The 23,696-nt window shown below is 40.8% G+C and overlaps 1 protein-coding gene across 1 annotated transcript in view; it reads left to right on the top strand.

The window, feature by feature from the left end:
- The first annotated feature begins 621 nt into the window (after nucleotides 1-621).
- frem2b (FRAS1 related extracellular matrix 2b) overlaps nucleotides 622-23,696 on the top strand; it is a 57,181-nt gene continuing 34,106 nt past the window's right edge. The window contains exons 1-2 of the mRNA XM_080053714.1: nucleotides 622-5,638; nucleotides 6,696-6,785. Coding sequence (XP_079909840.1) covers nucleotides 628-5,638; nucleotides 6,696-6,785 — 5,101 coding nt within the window. The 5' untranslated portion in view covers nucleotides 622-627. The remainder of the gene's footprint in view (nucleotides 5,639-6,695; nucleotides 6,786-23,696) is intronic.

The following is a 23,696-nucleotide window of genomic DNA, read 5'->3' as shown; positions in this document are numbered from 1 at the left end:
GAGACAAAGCTTTTTCCTACTCAGATCATCAGTGAAGACTGTTTTATACAACTACTTCTGATTGCTTTCCCCGGCATTAAGGAATAGGATGCGGTGTGTACATTGCTTTGTTTATTGAACAAATGCACATCATTTCAAAACATCTAACATATAGTATATTCGTTCTGCTTTAGGCGTGTACAATTAAGTATTTCGAACATAATATCCCTGTTGTGGTACCCTGCTGCAGATTATACATCGTTCCTTGTGCCCAAACATCGCTTTATTCGTCTAATATGTCTCACCTTCTCCAACCTGATGAGGTCCAGCCCACGCGGGATCGTTTTGTCTGTCCAGAATGACACAAGCCACGTCCATTTAAAAGCTGACAAACGCATTCCAGCTGAGATATTTGCCAATCGGAAGAGAGGAGGGCGTAACTCTCCTTACTCCGGCAAAGCAGGAGTATGAAGTTTAGGTTATCAGTGTGCAGCTGCTGTGAGAGAATGGTGCACCTTTGTGCCCATAGGTGCGTGATATTATCCAACTCCGATTTAATTTTATTGCAACTTTAACCGCCATAGACTTACTTAGTTACTAGAGTGTACGCAAAGTTTAACGTGTGTTCTCTGCTGTTCAACACTACAAATGGCTTGGATTTCCCCCCCGCAGCTGCACGGGACTGGTGCTGCCTTTATTGTGCTTGCGGTGATTCTGACAGGTGATGCAGTAGCGCAGGTTTTTGACAGCTATGGATTATCATATGGCTTAAGGTCGGAGCTGTCGGAGGACACGATATTGGTTGCCAATAATGGGATCCGCGTGCCTTTCGGGAGATCAGTCTTCATTGATCCAATCAACGATTTGGTTATCCAAGTTCAGCCCGAGGATAGATGCAGCATAACAGTTCTGGACAATGACCCCTTGTCTCAAAGACCTGGACACCTGTCTCCGAAAAAGTTTCCGTGTGAATTTGGCCCCAACGACGTGAAGTATTCTCACTTTGGCTCGAGGAGTCCTCCGAGGGATAGAGTGAGATTACAACTCAGGTATGACACCCAAACGGATACCATTATAATACCTTTTATGATGGAGGTTGAAGTCATTTTCACACAGCTAGAAGTGCTTACCAAAAACATGCCACTCACTGTTGAGAGATTGCTCGGCATAAGTAACCCTATCGATAGAAGAATTTTAGAATTCACCTATGATAACAGTGCACAACAATGCAAAATAGCCTCTCTATCCAGTGGCAGCGTTCTGCCCAGGTATGGGAAACTTGTGGATGAGAACAGCCTGGGAACAATGGTAGACTGTGATGAATTTATTAAAATGAATATCCGTTATCAGCACACTTTTGCTTTGAAGTCACCAAACAGAGATTACATCCCAATGCTTGTGGAGTTACATGATAAGGAAGGCAATTTGCTCAAACAGGAATTTTTCCAAATTTTGGTAAGGATTAAAAATGGGGAGGAGAACACAGCTCCTAAACCCAGCTTTGTTGCCATGATGATGATGGAAATAGACCAGTTTGTAATGTCAGCGATAACTATTGACATGCTGGCTGCAGAGGATGTTGAGTCTAATCCTGACGAATTAATTTTCAACATCACATCCACCTTGTCCTTTGAGGAGGGCTACATAGTGAGCACAGATGATAGGAATTTACCAATAACCTCATTCTACCAAGGAGACCTCAAAGACTTGAAAATTGCCTACAAGCCCCCTGCTGTGGATTCAGACACTGAGCGGATTTTCCAGATTGAGTTTGAGGTGGTGGACTCAGAGGGGGCTGTGTCAGACCCTTTTGCTTTCATGATTGTTGTTAAGCCTATGAACACGTTGGCCCCTGTGGTGACAAGAAATACTGGCCAGTTACTGTATGAGGGTCAGTCCAGGCCGCTGTCCAGTTCACAGAATCTGGAAATCAGTGATGAGGACAATTTAGACAAAGTTACAATCACTGTTATTGATGGGCTGAGGCATGGAGAATTAACTGTTCTTGGCTCAAGGAGGACATTTTTCACCCCGACTGACCTCGACACAGGAGTAGTCATTTATCAACATGATGGCAGTGACACATACAGTGACAATATTATTTTCAGGATGACTGATGGCACAAATGAGGTGGAGTTTCTGTTTCCAATTACTGTTGTGCCAACTGATGATGAGGCTCCCATAATCAATGCAAACACTGGCATAGTTTTATTTAAAAACCAAATGATGCCAGTTTCCTCACTAATGCTCAGTGCGGCAGACATTGACTCTGAGGATTCTTCAATAAAATTCACAATAGAGCCTCCCTTTTCCACAATTGGGCAGGTGTTGCTGCGCCAGTCTGAGGCACCGGAGGACCCATCCACATGGAAGTTTAATACAGAGGATGAATTGTATGAGAAAGTAGTTTCTGAATGGCTGCAGCAGGATATTACTGATGGTAAATTGTTTTACAAGCATATTGGACCTCATAGTACCAGCACAGTCATGGATCAGTTTGTGTTCAGAGTTCAAGATGACAATGACCCACCAAACCAATCAGGGGAGAGCTCATTCATTATCAAAATTCTCCCAGTTGATGACCTCCCACCTGAACTGTACCCTGAAACGACTTTGCAAATGACTGTGCATGAGTATCAAATTACATACTTTCGGAGAAAATTCCTCCGTTACACTGACCTGGACTCAGAGGATCGGGATCTCAAATACACTGTCATCCAGCCACCGACAGATACAGACGAGAATAACCCTGTAGTATTAGGAGCTCTGATATTAACTGAAAAGCCAAACACTGAAGTCACAACATTTACTCAGGCACAAATTAACCACCATAAAATAGCTTACAAACCACCTGATCTTGAGCTTGGAATTACCTCTCACATTTTGCAGTTTAGGTACATTGTGGAGGATACTTCTGGAAATATCGTAGAAGGAGATTTCACTATCTTTTTAAAACCTGTGGATAATAAGCCACCACAAATTACGAACTCTGGATTTACCGTGCTTGAACGCGGTACACATTTCATAACTAGTGCTGAGCTGGACACCTCAGACACCGATACAGACAGCAAACAGATATCCTTCACTATTATTCAGCCTCCACTGCATGGCCATATCCAGTTTACATTCATTGAAATGACAAAAGGAGACAGTTTCAGCCTGGAGGATATTGGAAGTGGCAGAATTTCATACATCCATAATGGAGATGAATCAACGGTTGATTCGATACAAGTAGATGTCAGCGATGGGGTTCACGTTGTCTCAATTACTATAAAGATTAGCGTGAAGCCAATTGATGATGAAATTCCAACCATCATTCTCCCAGCTGGTATTATTGGCTCTTACATAGATGTACTGGAAAACGGAGCAACAGAAATCACTAGTAATGTCATTCAGGGAAGAGATGAGGATACGGATGACCTCCGTTTGACCTTCATTGTGGAGGACCCGCCATCATTAGGTGAAATTCTGGTAAGAGGTGTCCCGTCTGGCACATTCACCCAAGCTGATATCATTAATGGACTGGTGGTCTATACTCATACCAGTGGGGAAATAGGCTTGACCACAAAGGATGACTTTTTCAATCTCACATTGACGGACATGTCGGATGAGTGGACTGTTGGAGGAAATAAGATCACAGGTGTCAGAGTTCACGTAACAATTCTTCCCCTGGACAGCCAGGCTCCGGAGGTCTTTGTGGGGCCACAGTTCACTGTTGTTGAGGGAGAGAAGAGTGTCATTCAAATTCTTCATATTAGCACTGATGATGTCGACACCCCCAGCGATGACCTCCTCTGTACAATCATTGTACAGCCGACCTCAGGTTATGTGGAAAATATCTCCCCAGCCCCAGGCTCTGAGAAATCCAGGTCCGGGACAGCTATTAGTGCTTTCACCATAAAGGACATCAGACAGAATCACATTTACTATGTTCAAAGCATTCACAAAGGAGTCGAGCCAGTGGAGGACAGGTTTACGTTCAGGTGCTCTGATGGCATCAATTTCTCTGAAAGGCACTTTTTCCCTATCTCCATAATCCCCTCTAATGATGAAAAGCCTGAGATTTACATGAGAGAGTTTGTAGTTATGGAGGGCATGAACATAGTCATCGACACTCCCATCCTGAATGGTGTGGATGCAGATCTCCCCTCTGATCAGCTCACATTCATTATCACCAATCCCCCCAAGCATGGATTTATTCTCAATCAGCTCACTACCGGCACTGTCCCTGTCTCTAACTTCACCTTGGATCAGATCAGGGAGACCTCCAGCATTGTGTATGAACATGATGACTCAGAGACCACAGAGGACAGCTTTGATATTGTGCTCACAGACGGAAAGTTTAGTGTAGAGAAGACAGTTATAGTTATGATTATCCCTGTGGATGATGAGACCCCGAGGATGGCAATAAATGATGGCCTTGAAATTGAGATTGGTGATGTGAAAGTCATAAACAGCAATGTTTTAAAAGCTACTGATCTAGACTCTGAGGATAAAACACTGACTTACATAATTCGCTATGCCCCTGGTCAGGGGTATTTGCAAAGGACAACCCCCTCTGGGGAGTTGCAAAATATCACCATTGGAATGAACTTTACACAGAATGAAGTGGATTTGGATTTAATTTTATACATCCATAACGGGCAAGAAGGGATTCGTGACCTCATCAAATTTGACGTAACAGATGGCATCAACCCTTTGATCGACAGATACTTTTACGTCACAGTGGGTGGAATTGACATGGTTTTCCCGGATGTGACCAGTAAAGGTGTATCACTTAAAGAGGGTGGCAGGGTTACTCTAACAACAGACCTGCTCAGCACCAGTGACCACAACAGCCCAGATGAACACTTGGTTTTCACAATTACCAGAGCTCCAATGAGAGGACACTTGGAGTGCACAGACACACCGGGGATGCCCATTTCATCCTTCACTCAGCTCCAGCTGGCTGGAAACAAAGTCTACTACATCCACACTGCTGACGATGAAGTAAAAATGGATAGCTTTGAATTTGAAGTAACTGATGGCTATAACCCTGTGTTCCGCACTTTCCGCATCTCCATCACTGATGTGGACAATAAAAAGCCTGTGGTGACAATACACGGGCTGGTGGTGACAGAGGGAGAGAACAAACTCATCACGCCTTTTGAACTAACCGTGGAGGACAGAGACACCGTTGACCGCCTCTTAAAGTTCACAGTTACTCAAATCCCAGTTCATGGTCGCCTGCTCTTTAACAACACCCGGCCTGTCACCTCCTTCACAAAGCAGGACCTGAATGAAAACATGATCAGCTACAAGCATGATGGCACAGAGAGTGCAGAGGACAGCTTCTCCTTCACTGTCACCGATAGCACTCACACAGACTTCTACATCTTCCCTGACACAGTATATGAGACTCGCAGACCCCAAGTGATGAAGATTACTGTCCTCCCAGTGGATAATGGGACACCACAGATTGTGGTGAACAAGGGAGCCCCAACACTGCAGGTTCTGGAGACCGGTCACTTGGGTTTTGTGATCACCAGTAAAACCCTTAAAGCAGAGGACAGAGACAGCATTCAGAATTCTGTGACCTTTACAATAACTGTTGCCCCAGAACATGGATACCTGATCAACATCGGCAAAGGAAATTCCACAATCACTGTCTTCACACAAGGTAAGAGAGCTGTTTCTTTATAACTCTGTGACATTCTGTACGATTTGTAATATACTGCAAAGACACGCAGCGTGGACAGTTTTTAATTCTCTTGAGCTCACTCTCAAACTCATTTTACATTTACTGTCTTCTCACTGCTAAACGTGTTCTCTCTCATGCCTAAATACAAACGCTTTTGGTTTAACTCAAGAGACTGTCTATTTACAGAGATAAAGTATTCCAGTGCCTCAGGCTTACAAGATCTCACCACAGGAGAGTCTTTTTTAAACAGTGCCTAATGCATTTTACTTTGGGAAAGAAATGATGGTGATTTGTAATACCAGACTAATATTTGTCTAACAGAGGACGAGGGGATTACATGGGTGGTGGTTGTTGTAGTCTGTCTCCAGAAAACTGGCTTTGCACACAAGAAGACAGAAGTTGTATTTCAAGCATACCAGAGGGGTGTCTTGGTAAATGCCAAATATCAGGGTAGCGGGTAGCAGCATCAGCATCAAAGTATTGTATTTACTTAGTCACTCTGAGATGCTTTCCCCATGAGGCCTGTTCACTATTTCAAAAGTGCTCACCAGAGTAAACAGGCAGTAAATAAAGACTCAATCTCGTGAGCATTTAGAAAATCTGGCTATGCATTTTATGCCTTGGTCTCGTCTATTGAAGGGAAATCTTTCCTCATCAAATACTGAAGACAGCAAGGATTTTAATTTAAAAAATCATAATGATCCAGGGTTTCAAAGAATCCTGACTGAATCCTGTGAAGTAGCCCTAACAATCAAGCTATTCTTAATATTCTTTGTCATTCAAGAGTCTGATGGCTCTTGTTACAAGAAGTTTATCTTTTCAGATTCCCTCGATACTTTTCAGTGTGCACAATTCATAGCCTCAGCCTCTAATAATACAAGGGCTCAGAAGTTGTTAGTACTGACCAATAAATAGTCCATCAGGAACATATTGGACTTATTTTTTTCACTTGAACTTTAAGCCATGTAACTTATGTTACCTGTTATCAGCAGGATATGATGGACACTTGTGAAATTATTCTCATTATCTTTTTCAGCTGAAATTGATGAGATGAACATTTGCTATGTTCTAAGGAATAGCGACAATGCTACGAATGACATCTTCTATTTTTCCATTGAGGACAATGGTAAGTTACTCTATTTAAACATCCCCTTTTCAAAAATGTGTTCACAATTAAGATTGCAATGATTAATGCCAAATTTCCGAGGATGAAATATGGAATATTTTTTACACTGTCTGAAGGAACATGGTTTTATGTAAGAAAGGACAGTATGAAAAAGCCTGCATGCACTTGATAATGTTCCCAATTTGGCAGAGTAACTTAGCAAAGGCTGGGTGCACAGATGGGAGATATTGCCAGAATAACAGTTTACACGATTTCTTACTTCAGCATAAGACAATACAGTGAATAAGAAGGAAAGGAAAATGTGTTATTTATAGACAACTTTTGTTTATAATATGCTCTATTGATCTGCAGTCTACCAGTAGTTCTGCCAAAAAGTGTGAATTTCACAGCTTTCACACTTATTAAACATTTATCTGAGCATCATTTTTACTGCATGTCTTACTATGTCCCACACATTTATTTTCACGCAAGGGCCTCCTGATTTAGATGGTAAGTATATAGTAGAACAATTAGTGAAGATCTTCCTTCCACTGTAGTTGAATAATCAGGCACAAGCTCTGTGAGTGGTTTGAGGCAATCATGTTGGTGTTGCCGATTAGCAGAAGCAGCGTGCCTGACAGTCTGTCCTTTTTGCTACCCTTCAGCCGTGATAAGTGAGCACAAAGGACCTCTCTAATAGGGGCCCTATTTTCCCACAAGCACCTCAGTGGGCCCCTGTACACATTTTTCTCATCTCTCAACTCAGGACTAGACTGTGGCTTCAGTTGAATAATAGCCAGGTTAACATCAATGCCAACAGGTGGATGATGTGCAAATGAGTGATGACTATAATGCAGGGGACATGACTGAAAGTGATTTACCTGAGCTTTCTGGCATGTACTAAGTATATGCAGAGCTCTTGTGTGGTTAAGTGAAGTTTAGCTTGTCTGTTTGTTCCTTTCTCAATTGGGTTATTTGTCATGGTTTTCTTTGGACTGCTCTGTCTGTCACTTTCTTTCTCTTTTTGGCTTGCTTGATGACATACTTGTATCCAACAGAGGTAGTTTATTTTCCAAAACTGCAAATTATATTCCCCCTTTTTCAGCCCTTTCTACAATATCTGTCTTTACTTTTACACTTGAAAAGAGGATTCAAAACAACATGTCTTTTTCTGTCCTCAATCATAGTTATGAGCTCAAACAAAACAGAACAGAAAAATAACAATGCAATCCAGACACATCACACATCTCTGGGAATTGTGCTTTATAGTTGCACCTAAAGTGCCTGGCAAATTGATGAAGAGTGTTGTATGGATGGACTCAACACTTACTGCACTGCAGCTTGAGAGGCAGTCAGTGAACATTTTTTAATACAATTTAAGCTGTACTGGTGGCTGCCCTAAATCCCCAGACGGAGCCTCCAGCTCTATGAACAGGCGTGTTGGGGAGGAGCTGAATAGTGTACACTTGCACACAGCTGCACTCTGTCATGTTCAGCAGTGTAAAGAAAATATTCTCATCTTTCCAAGTTCATTGGGAAATTAAACAACTGCATTTAGCAATTATTTTAGGCTGAAACATGACTTAAAATACCACAGCTGCTCGTTGGGATTCCAAGATTTGTCTTATAGATGAGTCAAATAAGTATTTCTGCTCTAGCTTTGGCCAATTAAATTACCTGTTGTCCTGTTGTTTACTTTGCTTTTGCTCAAAGATGAATGCCCCACACAACTGATTGTTATAAGATCTGTCGGCTCCATTATCAAAAATACTAACAACTTGCACTCATTACAGGGCAGGGCACTTATTTACTCTTGGCATGTTTTTCTGCAACAGTAGACATATTGGAAAGTATCTAGCCATTTAGGACACTCAATCTAAATACTTAAAGAGGTTTGACATCCGACCACAAAGTGTGTTTTTTTTAGCTGTTGAAACTGAGATGATATTATCTCTGATGATCTATGTATATATGTATATAGGGCAGGGCACAGTCTTCTTGACTTTCTTAAATTGAGCTGCCAGGGGGCTTAGTTCTTGGCATTTAAGCATCTGCTGCTTGATGCGTCATGTAAACATGAATGGAGTATTCTGATCCCAAATTTAAATCTGCGTTAAACATGACCAGCTCTCACACTGAAAAAATTACCTTTGCTTTAAAGGTCGAGCAAGTGATTCTGGAGAACGCTTGTTGTCAAAATCACTTTTTGTCAAAATCAGTGAATACTCTATATCCTCACGACCGCTACCTGTTCGTACTGTCTGTGCGCTGAAAAGTAATCTGGTGTTAATACTTAGGTGGAATAATCTTCCAAATAAAACTGAAATCCAAAAATAAGCACACATTCTTTAAATTCCTTTTAATAGTTTATTACTTTATAATCATCAAACATTTGTGGACTGCATGCAGGGCTGCTGCTACGCTTTTGGGTGCCCTAAGCAGAAATTGTCAGTGATGCCCCCCCCCCCCCCCACCTCCCCAAAAAAAAAAAAAAACCCAGAAGCTCGCGTCCGCAGGGCGCGAGCAAATTTTTTTTGCCCTTGCAAGATCTCTGCGACTGCTTTTTGGCACATTTGCCAGCATTTACTAACAGAAAGAACAGCTTAACTTGTGAAAAAACTGCCTTTGCAAAGGAATTGAGTGATAGGATCATAGACTGATTATGAGATAATGGGCCCCTGGGCTTACACTCTTAAAGGGCCCCCCACTTGTCCCTATCCAGTCAGGTACACTGAATTTTCTACACGGATACATACAATTAATGGCAAAAACATATTAAGGAAGTCAGTGTTTCCCACAGGATTTTGGGGTATTGTTGGGGGGTGGGTGGAATTTTTTTTTACCTTTTGAAAGTAAAATGCATCAATCTGGTGCACTTTGTGAGGAAATTTTAGAGACTAGAGAGATATCAAATCCTGAGATGCAGAAGGAACATTATTTTTCAGATTTTTCTTAAACAGGTAGCACTCTTTACTCTGCAACTGTAAAAACAGTAGATTGGTCTGCAGACCCATGTTCTATGATGGAGGGGCCCATTTCAACAGATAAAGGGTGGATATGAACAATTTAGAATTCACACATATAAAGTTTATTTGTGTATGTGTGAGGGGGCCTTCAACCCCCTTAGACAGAGCTACTAATGCTGTTGTTTTTAACTTTCTTTTGTATTTCTCCCCTACTAGTTGAGGGGCCCATGATGATTTCTATCTTGTTACATTTTAATGAGTATTTATATTTAGGCTATTCCTTTTTGGACCCTGTTATTGACATGAGTGACTGAGCTCTTTGACTATGCAACATGAAAAGTTACTATCAGTATCTCTGGCTAAGGGCCCCCCTGAGCCCTTGGGCCCCTGGGCCTGTGCCCGGTGTGCCTGTGCAGTAATCCACCCCTGGATAGGTTACACAATTAAGAAAAAACAACGATGGGCCTGTTCATAACTAATTTATATATTGTTTGTAATGTAATGATCATGAACTTTAAAAAATAAACTATTTTGGGGGGGCCCCCGGACCATCTCTTTTTCCTTTTTAATTAAAAAAAAAAAAAAAAAAAAAAATTATAATTTTTTTTTTTTTTGGGGTGCCCCTCCCAGGAACTTGGTGCCCTACGCAGTCTGCGTACTCTGCGTATAGGGAGCGGCGGCCCTGACTGCATGTGTCATTTTCTCCTCTGTTTTTAGTTCAGAAAGTTGCCACCATGCCTTCACAGCTGTACCTTGCCAAAAAGGAGATGACAGAGTTTGTTTTCTCATAGCACTTGTGTGTCACGCTATTTGTCAAGCTTTTGAAACCTTTGAATGAATATTCCTAGGACTGAAGTTACAAATATTTAATCTATGGGTTTTTACTTTTTTGGAGAAACATCACACCTGAATAGCAAAATCATAGACAGATGCTTGGGCCAGAAACCTCTTTAATTTCTAGGAAAATGTCTTGTTTTGAACAAGATTGGTATCTGGATGTTTGTTTATCCGTGCGTGTGTTGGGAAGTGGGCTTCTCCTGTCATTCTAAGTCAGCTAATTGCTGTATTTCGGGGGGTTGACTCTAGCCCTCGCCTTGTCTCCTAAGGATTCGAGTGCATTCAGGTGAGCTTACCTGAACACACAAGCCCTGGCATTCCCAAGCTGTTGTTTGTGGAGCTCAATCCCTGTCTCCCTACAGCTAGTTAGTAAGCATCAAGGATGTACCTACTGACAGACACACTGCTATGCCCTTTGTTCTTCCATCCAGGCACTCACAGCCAACACTCGTTTTTTTTCTTTCACATAGATACAAAGAGGCAGAAAAAGATCATCGATTTTTCAGTTTGCAAAAATGTGCTAATTCTTAGTGAGCCGTTTACTATGTAAAGTACGTCGAGTGTGAAAATCAATCATTCAGATATGGAGTGAAATGGATATTCACAGTAGAGCACACAGCAAATACCTGGAGAGAGGAATGTTTTTTTCTTTCCGGTTTTAAGTGCAAGTCTGCAGTGGCCATCTTTTTTTTTCTGCTTCATATGACAAGATGACTTCACAACAGTGTGTGAGTCCAAGGACCTAATATATTCGCTGAACCATTGCGGCCTGCAGTAACAAATGCCGTGTAAATCTTATCGGTGTGTAATCGCTTAAGACACTGAGTGCATACTTGAACACATCTCCCTTGTCTCCTTGCCTGTCTAATCCCAGGTTAGGAGGGATTATCTTTCTCCCCATAGCGTGCTAGAGCGCAACAAAAATAAGGGGGGGAACATGCACTCACATGCAGTTGTGAGGTTAATATAGACTTTGTATTATTCCCATCTCAGTGCAAGTGATGACTCTGCAGTTTCTCTGTGTGTTTCTACCCTGTTATTAATGCAATTGTCTCACCTACTCTTTTCTTGGGGGGTATAACATTCCTTTGTCCTTGGCACCTGTAGTATGAATCGCAGTATGCTGTAAACTTCTTCAAATTACATAGCTGGTCCTGTTGCTGTGTGTTGAAGAGATTTCAGGGTGTTAAGTTTTCCTCACAGTCCATCTGTGCTGTAGCTAATAAAATATTAGGTAGTCATTTATTGTTAAGGAAAACTATTTTGTGAGGAAACATCTGGGAGTTGATTAGAGGAGCTACTCCTGGGTAACATCTGCTTCACTTTTGGGTTTAAAAAAACTGAATTACAGAGATAATTAAGGTTAGATGGAGAGTGAGTTACGTGACTTACTGGTTCCCTTATGTCCCTAACTTTGAGTCTGCATTGCAATTATACAGTATTTGCAATGTTTAATATGCAAGTACCAGTCTCTATTCAACACAACATAACACTATGTATCTGCAAATGTATTTTCCTTCAAAGTGTTTGAAGAACAAAGAAGACTCAAGTAAAAGCACATCAGGATAGTGCTGCAGTGCGTAACCAAACAATTGAAGAACCTGTGCTCATCGGTGCAGAAATGAAACATTCATTTCTAATCAAATAGACTTCAGCCAAGGTAATTATTCAAGCAAGTCAAAACATTTTGATGAGAGGATTCATTCATATATAATGAAGTGTTCATTTAGTCAGCCAATGAAGGCGTTGCTGTCTTTTCCCCTGGGTGTCCTTGGCTCAAGTTAGTTGTCACTAACTTATCACTCACAGCATGATGTTTCTAAGTTTCATGCTTCTTTTTCCTTTTCCATTGTAGCTTATACTCAAACAGTCCATGCTTACTAAGAAAAGCGATTCCTGCTGTCTTAGATGTGTCTGCTGAGACATATAAGAGAGCCCTAGATGCATTAATGATAGACAGTGATTTAGAATAAGGACACAAATGTCTTATAGATGTGATATAAAATCTGACAGTGATTGTATATCACATAGAATTTGGATGAAGCATGGCTAAGGCGTCTAGAGAGCCTCTCACGCTGAGGTGCCCTCATTTTCCCTCTGTAAAATAGAAGGGAAACCCTGCTTGATGATTCCCTTCGTCCGTCTTAATATGCTGCCAAAGTAAATGTGTGGAGCCAAGGTTAACAAAGCACAGGAAAATTCCCTAAAGTATAGAAAGCCCAGGCCCAGGCTTGTTCCCTGGAGGATGATATGTGTCGTCATACCTGCCTTAGGATATCAGTCTAGCAGAACTGGGGTTGTTCAAGCACTACGTTTGTAGAAGATCCTTTTTTCTTTTGTGGAAAAAGCTTGTATGCTGCAGTTTTTGTTATCAGTTTGGGGTTTTGGCAGTCCCACAAGATTCCCATCAACTCTAGAAACCCTGATGTATACAGTACATGTATTGTATACAAACATTTCTACCACTGGCAACAGGAGGAGATAAAAAGAAAATTGTAAAATGGAATAAAAAACTGAAATATTCAGCAGAAATGAAATTGAGTCGTTTCGCAACTATATTGAAATAAAAATGTAATCCAAGACCTTTAGGTTAGCATTCCATTTGTGTCTTCTTTACATTTTGAATTTTAGTCAAATGCTTTGATCAGACTGTTTTGAAAAACAGCGGGACCTCTCAGAGTGACTGGTGCTACCGCCGCTGCTGTGACATCTCTCTTTTCACAGTAGCCAAGCTTTTGTTAAATTCTGCTAAATCATTTTGGATAATGTGTTTTTGGCCCCAGCATCCCAGCAGTGGGCCCGGAGCTGCTCCTCTCAGCTCAGCTGCATGATAAGCCTTTGACAGCTGGGTTAAGGCTGTAGTGACACAGCGCTCTCCATCTGAGCCTGGGTTGCAAGAATGCAGCCTGATGAGGGGTGCACTTCTTTAAAACACACTTTTTATGCAGACACACACACACACACACACACACACACACACACACACACACACACACACACACACACACACACACACACACAAAGGATCCACTATCTATCCATATGGGGGCCAGCTGCCTGATCCCTTAATCAGAGATGAAGCTGGCACTGCTAAAACGTTGCATCAACTTCAGTTTAATTGATATCTGCTCTGTCTTTGATTTCAAGCTGTTGTCTCTTTTGATTGGAGTGCTATGATGTATGCCAGAAGAAAAAAACGCATGCTGCTTTTATTTTGATACAATCAGCATATCAGTGTGCCAAGAAATGATATACAGAAGTGGGGAGTTGAAAATATTACAGTGGGAAGCAGACTCTCTTGAGAAGGTTTGCATTTTATGCCATCCCCAAGAACACTGTGGGAGTGTGTCTTGAGAGTAACGGGGTTCTGATCTAATTAAAGGTTGTGGATGAAACCCTTTTCGCATTCTGTCTGTGGATCAAACTCCCTCTCACAGCCACCTGCTTTTCTCCATAAGTGTAGCCTGATAGGCAGGATGTGAGAAGGCATCTAGTTGAGATGTGGGAGGGACCAGCAGTCAGAGGAGATGAAAGATAGAAGTGCTCTGTTGGTCCCAGCATACGTGGGGGCAAGGCATATAGCTGCTTCCTGTCGCCTGTAGCGATAAGATAGATGTGCTGATGTGCAGTCCACTCTCTTAAGCACCGTCTGTGTTGGCATGTTTTGAGGGCTCTGTTGTAGTAGTTGAGCTCTGCAGGTATGCAGCTTCATCTACATATGAATAGAAATATTTTGACAATCGATTAGTCTGCGGAAAATACTGTATAGATACATCTTCTTCTTTTTTGCTCCATGTTGCCTTGATAAACAAAAAACTCCTTTTATATGTCTGGCATTACCAGGCAATTTCCCAGAGCTCAGAACGACCCTTCCCCCATTAAGAATACTAAGGAATGTCTTGCTGCCTGAAATTTACTAGACCATGCCTGGGCTTAACTTGGTTTTCCAGGCCATGGGCTCGGAGTGAACAGTTACATATTAGCGAGCAAATGGGATGAGGGAAACAAAGAAAGGCCACAGGGTGCAGAGGACATGTGAAATCAGATACAGCGGTAACATTTAGCCCCCTTAAATCCCCAAGTAATTGGCCGAAGCTATTACAATAACCGAAAAATAAATGTCTGTAATACTTTAAAGGTCGTATCACCGGCCAATATGCAAAAACACTTTTGGTCAGCTAACTGATTTAATGTGTACTTAACTTACCTTCTAAAGAGTGTTGATCATTTTTTAAAGGTCATTCAGTGCGCGTGAGTAAAAATGTCACATAGATTATATAGAGCTTCATGCTAAAATGCAAACTTCTTCACCCCTCTCATGTTTATCCCTTGTGGCATTTAGCTGTTGTCCTTGTAATATTGTTCTGTGTCTGAAATAGAACTAACCTTATCTAATTACTTTATTTCATTCTTTTGACGTGCAGGAGTTGTCCTCCTTACACAAGCCATTCATCTTTGTGTTTGCTGTGTTCACACTCCAATATTGTTTTTTAAAGTAGTTATAATTGTGCCATAGTAATATAGTGCATGTACATAATGACGGAAGAAGCCTAGTTCCATATTATTCTTTGTGGTATACTGTGTGTTCATACAATCCCTGCACACAAATATGTTTTAACTGTTTCTACTTTATGCAGAAAGTCCCATAATTCCTCCCTGCAAATACTGGAGTGTCTCTGACTTTGTGTGAAATTTTGCAAGCATTATTAAGTCATCTCTTTTAACAAACCTGCTCATATTTTTGACCCACTTGTTTGTTCCGCTGCACATACTAATCTGCAGTCCAATATTACAGTATAAGAAGGAGACTATAACAACACTTAATCCTTAGACATTTCCTCACCTCTTTTCATGAATGCAGACTAGCAAGCTTATCTTTAACATGCAGGTTTTTACAGTTCTACTTGAAGGCTCCTTTTTACCAGTCATAAACAAACTAGAACTACAGAAAAAGTAGTTCAATACTTCTTTAGGAATTACCATTTCAGCTTTTCAGGGAGCCTTTTCCTCTCACTCTGGCGAAAGCCTTTCAACATGTGAGGATTTGCAAGTAACAACTGTGAAATGCCGCTGAAACATGTTGTTATGAATGAAGCCGTTGAAGGCAGGCCCTAAGAACAGCTCTGACAAACGCCAGACTCAATTAGTATGGAGCTCATGATTCTGTGGGGCTGGAATGGGGTTTTATATTCTATGGCCTCACACTGCTGCTTTCGGCAAACAGTCCACCATTATTCGGTCTGACAAGAGAGCAAACACTGTGCATTGAAGGGTCAAGAAAAAGCACGTCCCCCTCTCTTTGTCAAGTCCCTTCATCCTGCGTCCTTATGTTGCTTTGTTTTTCTCTCACCCATTTTCACACTCGCCCTTGTATCTCTGTGTTATTTCACTACCTTTTTGTTATTTTGTATTCATTCACCAGCTGCAGTGAAGAGTTGAGGACCGAGGTACATTTAACACATGCACTTCTAACAGTGCAAGTCTTTCAGCTCCTGGGAGAGGGCCCTATTTTTGTGCATGAGCTCATCCCTTCTGTCAAGAAGTGTGTCATGTGACTTTTGTGTTTGTTTTCCAAGATTAGCTAAAATGGAGGGTAGCATTTTTTTATTTATTTTGAATTTTTTAAACTTACCATTCAGATTGAGTTCATATGTGGTGGATGCAGTTTTATTATGGTTCACACTATATAGCTTACTTTATCTTTTTCAGCCGGTCACAGATTTGCCAAAGCCACTTTGGTGACTTTGGCCTCTTGGCGGTCAGGGCCTCCGTACTGTACATAATTGACTGGTAATGAGTGAGAAAACTCTTGGGTTTAAATCCACAGTGACCGTGAATGCCGAAGAAAGCCGTGCAGCTGCTAATTCAGCCTTTTGTTGTTATTTCCCCTGCTATTGAGAGTTCAGGCTTAACTGTTAATTAAGACACTCAAGGCTGTGTCCTCTTTGACGGACAGGAATGCCATTCAAGGGCACTCAAGGAAAACGTTGTCTGATCTCACCTTCAAAATAAAACAAAGACCTCAAAGACTGTTATACCTCCCTTTTTTTTAGAATGGATTCCGAAAGCCAATGTTGGTTAATTGATTGTTTTATTATCATATACAAAGATACAGGAGGATTACATTTTTCATTCTTTTCAGTTTTCAGATGCAATACTCAATACCCTGCCAGACAAAAAAAATATCATTAATGCACTTTTGTATTTAACGATGAGTTGAAGATTTGTTTTAAATCCTTTCAAAGCTGATCTTGTTAACGATCGCAGCTTAACCAAAAATGAGGAAAGACTTTTAAATAATTTGTGCCCACCCAAGTCTGGACAGTCTGTTTTTTCTAGCCCTAATGATGTTGCCATGATCAGGGATAAGTCCTGACCTTGGGTGTTTGGCAGAACACCCTGTGCCCTTGGTTTGGAAATAAGCATCCCACGATATTTTGCAAGAGGTGTGCATCCCGAGTTAACCCCTTTGCTAATCTTTTAGGTGGAAAGATTCTGTTTCAAGTAATATTTCCAAGCGAGGCTAATGGGATTATACTTAAGAACGCAAGATGTTTGCACGTATTGGATGCCAGTTATATTTAGACACAGATAACATGTGTCCCTAGCAAATATTCAGCTGAATATTTGAATATTCTCAACAACAACAAAAAATAATCCCAATGTGTAGGTTCATTGTGAAGTGTTTCCTATGACGGTTGAAAAATGACATCATTTGTGGGAGTGCGTGAGGGCAGTAGAGCATTAAGCTGACTCCCAGGACAGGAGTGTCCTCCCACTTCAATCACATTGTACAGTGTTTCCTGGCACATTTCTCCACTGGGCCGCACATAAGCCACATCTGAAATAAGAGCTTGGGGAATTCCTCACTGCCTTTCCACACAGGCAGGCGAGGGTGCTGGTCCTACTCTGTGACCCAGGAAGAAAGTTATTGGGCAGTTTTCACAAGACCCTTATGCTGCAATTTGGACTCAATAACAGAAAGTGTGGGAACATGATGAATGTTGTTTCGCTTGAAAGGTTTCTTGCAGTCAATCATACAACATTTAAAAGAACACTGAAGCAGATTTTTTTCTGATTTACAGACGGCATATTTAAATAAATAAACAAATTACTTAAGTGCTTTACCTTTAATGACTTTCCGTGAATGTTGGTTGACGTTGCAGCGTTTGGAAATCACGCTCTTGTTCAAATCAGCTATTCCATTTCTGTGCTCAGCCAACCATCACCATTATGTACTGACTCTGAACAGCTGAAGTAATAGTTTGTCAATCAAAAGTTTCACGCTTTGACTGCCAAAGCCTGAAACAGGGAAATAATATAAACATTTATGTGATTTACTTCTTCAACCAAAATGTGGTAAATATTTGATTCCAAAAACCCGCTATATTTTTATTTTAGTGTCATTACAGCCAAAATAGCGAGATAACTATGTTCCCATGGAAATGAAGAAAATGTCACGCAGAGATGTTTTACATAAACACTTTTCTTTGCATTTCCAAACACCTTCTGAAGAGCTTTATGACATGTTTATTCATGATATGTTTACTGAGAATTTAAGACAAGAAAGGAATTTTTAAATTTGGAAAGAGCACTACGAGTGGAATCACCTCGAAAGTTTTGGTTCAGATGTTAATCTCAAAGAACTCTCCCTGCTGAGAGCAAAGACTTACTTGCTTTAAGCTTTGCATGGCTCTCTGACCCAACACTTTTGTTCAGATGGTGCCTTTGGCCTTTCTTTCAAATGTCGCCTGAGAGTGACCACTCTGTCAGAGTGGACACAGAGGCAAGCCAGACAGCCACACTATATCTTGCGGACCGGTTAAATTTATGGCAGACCAGTTCCCTGGTGTTGCTTCTTGCAAGGGGTTTGCCTCTGAGCCTGTGAAATAATAGTCCTAAGTCTTTCAAGCAATGGCCAACTCGTTACTGCTGATACAAGGCTTAGGGTGATTAGACCATATCTCTCTCTTGCCTCTGCCATGTGCTTTCTTTCTTTCAACAGGATTATCATATCCCCTTTCCCTTAATTGGACAGATGAAAAGTACACTGGCATAGTCTGGTATACGGCATGGAACACAAAGAAATCTCATTTTATAGAATACATGCAAATTGGGATGATAGAAGATGTTTACTTTCCATCTCAAAAGTGAAGCTTTATCAAATATTTCCTTTTGATGGTATTTTTCTATTGAATATTCAACGACTGTGATGTCAGTTTGACCAGTTTCTCTTTCATTTCATTTCCTGGAAGTAGCACACGAGTTAAAAATGTAAAGCGTAAAGTTTTTGCTGGGGTTGGTGCTAGAGTCATGAATCATGGAGATCTTAACATTATTTTTTGACATACAGTAGGATTAATCCGGATTAATACAAAGCTTTATGGCAGCCTGGTCAGTAATTGGTGCAATATCTTTCTAAGGGTCAAAATGTTTGATAGACAGAACAGTGACTGAATCCCCCTCTTTGGACCCTGGTGCTCAGGTTTAGGAACCAAAACGAGCTAATTATTTTTTGCTAACAAATTACTTTTTGCTCTTTAGTTTTGTTCAAATGTGTGAGAGTAAATGTGCTTGAAGGAATTGCTTGCATCTGCTTCATTACACTGTGTTGTTTCGGGTGCAGGTACAAAAACTCCCTTTTATCCACATTATTCAATATTTGTAGGCGTGTGAAAAAAATGAAGTATAGAGAAATCAATGCTCCTGAAAGGCATATTTTCACCGTTGTGTAAGGATTTAGTATTTATATAATTTAATGAGTAAACTTTCACTTTAAAAGATAATCTTGTTTTGACATTAGAGCCCACTGTTGATCCTAAAAGCACTCTGCTTACAGACTTTAGCTGTGTCTTGATTCAGAGACCACGCACTTGGTAGGACGCAGTCTCGCGGTCTATGAAGGCTATAGCCTATGAAGGCCGATTTTAAGGCCGGTTTTAAGGCCAACGAGCCTTGTTAAACGAGACGGTCTCCGCAGGTCTCCGTTTACGAGCATTTCCGGTTTACGTAACAAGCCGTTACCTTGCGTGACGACTCGCCGCTCCTGTGCTGCCTAGCAACCCTGATTGCTGCCAACGGAGACAGCCCTGTCAGCGGAGGAAAAAAGAAAAATAAGTTGTCTACCAGACGAAAAGAAAAAAAAGTACAAGAAAAAAAGAAAGGAAGATAAAAGTTAAGAAGATGGAGCAACACGTTGCTGTTTTGTTATTTTTTATTTTATTTTATGCACTCTCTGAAAAAAACGCAATGAATCTTGGGATATGTTGGGCCACGAAGGATACATCTGATGCAGCCTTCAAAACTGCTTCAAAACCGTGAAACGAAGGCTGCATTTCACGACTGCATATGAGGAGCCTTGCAAGGAGCCTTGCAAATGGGACAGCCTTTGCGCGCCGCTATGACGCAATCGGTCTTCAAATGCAGCCTACGAGGCCGGTTCCAAGACCGCAACCCCTGAATCAAGACACAGCCTATGTGATTTGCAGCCTTTAAGAGTTTAGCTAACGATAGAATTGGGTTATACTTCACCAGCATTCAGATTCAACACAGTTATCATTAAATAAATACATGGTAAAATAGAAGGCTCCCATGGCTCTTTGCCTTCCTGTTTTAAAAGCAAAATGAAAAACTAAACTAAAACTAAACTCAAATGTCTGGCCTGGGAGCAAATTGCTGGTCCTGTGCATATCTCTGTAGTATGTTTGGCTACTTTTAAATGCTGAAGTAGATTATAGTTTTTGCGGATCATGGACTTTGTTACATGAAATGTGCAGTATTTGATCATTAAGTATTTTTAGAGGATTGTGTCTATTGAACAGGATTCACAGGCTAGTCCCAATTTATCCGGCCTAATCACTGTAGTGTAGGCTCCCTGGGCGAGGGGCCGCCTGTCTGTCTGCCTGGCTGAATGAACAGAAGATGGTCCATGGGGCATCGTGGCCCCACAATGCTTGACGGTGGCCAAATAAGGGCTGTCTACAACATGTATGCAGGGAGGAGACAGGGGCACTAAGTTGGCACAGTTCAGACTCTCACATTCTTTGGCCTCTTTTAAAAGGCTTCTGTCCCTCAACACAAATCCACTGTGTGAGTGGGCAGAACTTGTGTATCAAAGTGCAGCTACGTGAACTCTACAAGGCTTTTGTGAAAAGGTTAATGTACAATGCTGGTTATGATTAAGTGGTTAAAATTGCAGGGTGCTGACAGATTGTTTGTTACCTTATTTGTAAGAGAGACTTGCACAAACTGGATGAAAAAGCTCAAAAAGAATATGACTAGCACTGCAATTACATGGATAATATTACATTTATATAGCATAATTCATACACAAGGCAATTCTAAGAGCTTTACAGGGGCATTAAATACATTAAAATGAAGACAGAAGAACATATTGAGATTGCATTTTAGAGAAAATAAAACAAACGTGAAAAAGGCAGACTTACAGACCATTCACCTGTTATGATGAGTAGCTCATGCGATTCACTCTACATCGCATGACAAGAGACACCAGTATTGTTCACTAGATTCTGTCTCAGTGCTTTGAATTCTGGTTAAAGATTAACTGTGGTGTTTTCCGTGGGGCCTCTTTGAAGTGGACTTATAGTCCAGGCAAAATAGCGTTTTTCATAGAATAAATTGTAAAAGAATTTTTTTCAGCTCAGATAATTTCTATGAGGTGTCCAGAACAACATACTAAAAGTCCTAAGAAATCCTAGTTGGGAAATATGTTTAATTCTCATCAATCCGAGATGTGTGCCAATAAGGCGAGACACCAATAAATCCCAATGGGGCTATTTTTTTCCTTTAGTCCTATCAAAATGAAACTTTACACAATGAAAGTATCCATGAAAATTTAAATGTTTTGTATTACAAGTTTCTTTGAAAATGTATTTTAATGTGCAAATGAGCTATACACTAATCGTACACGCCCAAAATAAACCCAAATAGGCTTAATTTTTTCCTTTACTCCTACCACAATAAAACTTTACATAGTAAAAGTATACTTGAAAAGTAAAACATTTTGTATTACAAGTTTCTTTTTAAATGAATTTGAATATGCACATGAGCTCCACACTTATTGAATATCCAATCATCGTACTGCCAATGGGTGATGGCGATGCTGCTTTTAGACTGGCCTCTATCCTGAAAAACTGGCTTACTTATAACAGGTGCCTCTCATGAATTAGATCCCCCCCCCCCCCCCCCAGCTAGTGTAATTTTTTACTTTTTTCAGTGCCATTCCCTTTCCAATGCCAAATAGACGAGACGTAGAATCACAGCCTGAAATGGCATGGAGAAAGAGGAGATTGTCACACACCTTGGGACCAATTAACTCGCCTTTTGGAATTTTATTTATTTTGACTATCATTAATTAATTTTGATCAATACCAGTATTTTTTATATGAAATAACAGATTTTTGTTTATCAATTCCACATTTTTCTTTACCGGAAATCAATTGTTAAAACTGATAAAAAATAAATTATTTGACAACTTTTGTATGTGCAAAAGTTTGTGAACCCTAAGCTGCATTGCTTAAATGGAGCAGGTAAACACAATCAGATGGGCCAAATTGAGTGATGAAATGGACCAATGTAATGAGAGATCTTTAGGGAAGTAATTGGGCGGCACCAGATAAAACAGAGATAAAACCAGGTCAGTGTAGGCCCACCAAAGTGAACCCATACAGATCAGACTTGCCAAAAGGGAAAGACAATCTCAGAGGATCTCAGGAAGAGAGATGTGATGTTGCACATTTGTCTGGGGACAGCTATACATTAATTTATTTGGTTCTTGTGCCATAAACAGCTTGTGTGCATTCAGATCAGTATGATGCAACAAGAGTACTAACAAGTCTGTGTCATCACCTACTGAGACTGTGTCTTTTGTTCTGGCAGAGGCAATGGCAGTTTGGACAATGAGCACATCTGCATCGTGCTTTGCATGGTTTGTGATACACCATTTTTTGTCTTACAAGTTTCTTTGAAAATGAATTTTAATATGCAAATGAGCTATGCACTAATCAAATATAGGCTACCCAAAATATATCTGCATAGGCTTCATTTTTACCTTTACTCCTACCACATTAAAACTTTACACAATGAAAGTCTAAATGAAAAGTAAAACATTTGTATTAGAAGTTAACTTATAATGGTCAAGGCTTTCCAGAAGGGGTTGGTCGAACGTCAGAACAGGGGTCACATCATACTGCAGAGCTTGAGTTGCCACAAACCTCAATGTTGAGTATATGCAGGATTCATCACTGGGATCAAGATCAATCATTGGAAGGAATGTTACTGAAGCTCTCCCAGGGTGTTCATCTAGAAGATGCAGGATCTGCATCATACCAGACCATGATGGCCTTTGAGAGTGAAGGAGTAGGGATGTCTTCCACAAAACATCCAGCTGTGATGTTTTGTTATCTGCTGGCAACAGAGCCAGTGGCTGATACACAATAGGTTCACGTATAGGAGGAATCATAAAGTACTGAATGTGTATGCAACCAACCGCAGCAATATCTGCAGCAGTCACTTGGATCTTTAAAGGAAAAAATTAAGCCTATGCGGATATATTTTGGGTAGCCTATATTTGATTAGAGTATAGCTAATTTGCATATTAAAATTCATTTTCAAAGAAACTTGTAAGATAAAAATGGTGTATAACAAACCATGCAAAGCACGATGCAGATGTGCTCATTGTCCAAACTGCCATTACCTCTGCCAGAACAAAAGACACAGTCTCAGTAGGTGATGACACAGACTTGCTAGTACTCTTGTTGCATCATGCTGATCTGAATGCACACAAGCTGTTTCTGGCACCAGAACCAAAGAAAGCAACAAAAACAAGACGGATATGGTTCATAAAGTAGACAAAGGAGTTACTTGGTCCCAAGGTGTGTGACAATCTCCTCTTTCTCCATGCCATTTCAGGCTGTGATTCTACATCTCGTCTATTTGGCATAGGAAAGGGAATGGCACTGGCCTGGAACTCCAGACCTGCCACTAGGCGCTGGCAAATTAAATGTGCTGCGCCTGTTGGTCTGGGCACTCTCCATTGAAGCTCATTAAATATGTCAAGAAATCCTGAGCTGCGTTTTAATTGGTTCTATCTGATATGGGCGGGCCAGAG

This window comes from Ammodytes marinus (genome assembly GCF_949987685.1).
Source record: "Ammodytes marinus genome assembly, chromosome: 3".
Classification (NCBI taxonomy): Eukaryota; Metazoa; Chordata; class Actinopteri; order Uranoscopiformes; family Ammodytidae; genus Ammodytes; species Ammodytes marinus.
This window is presented reverse-complemented; position numbering and strand designations above follow the sequence as displayed.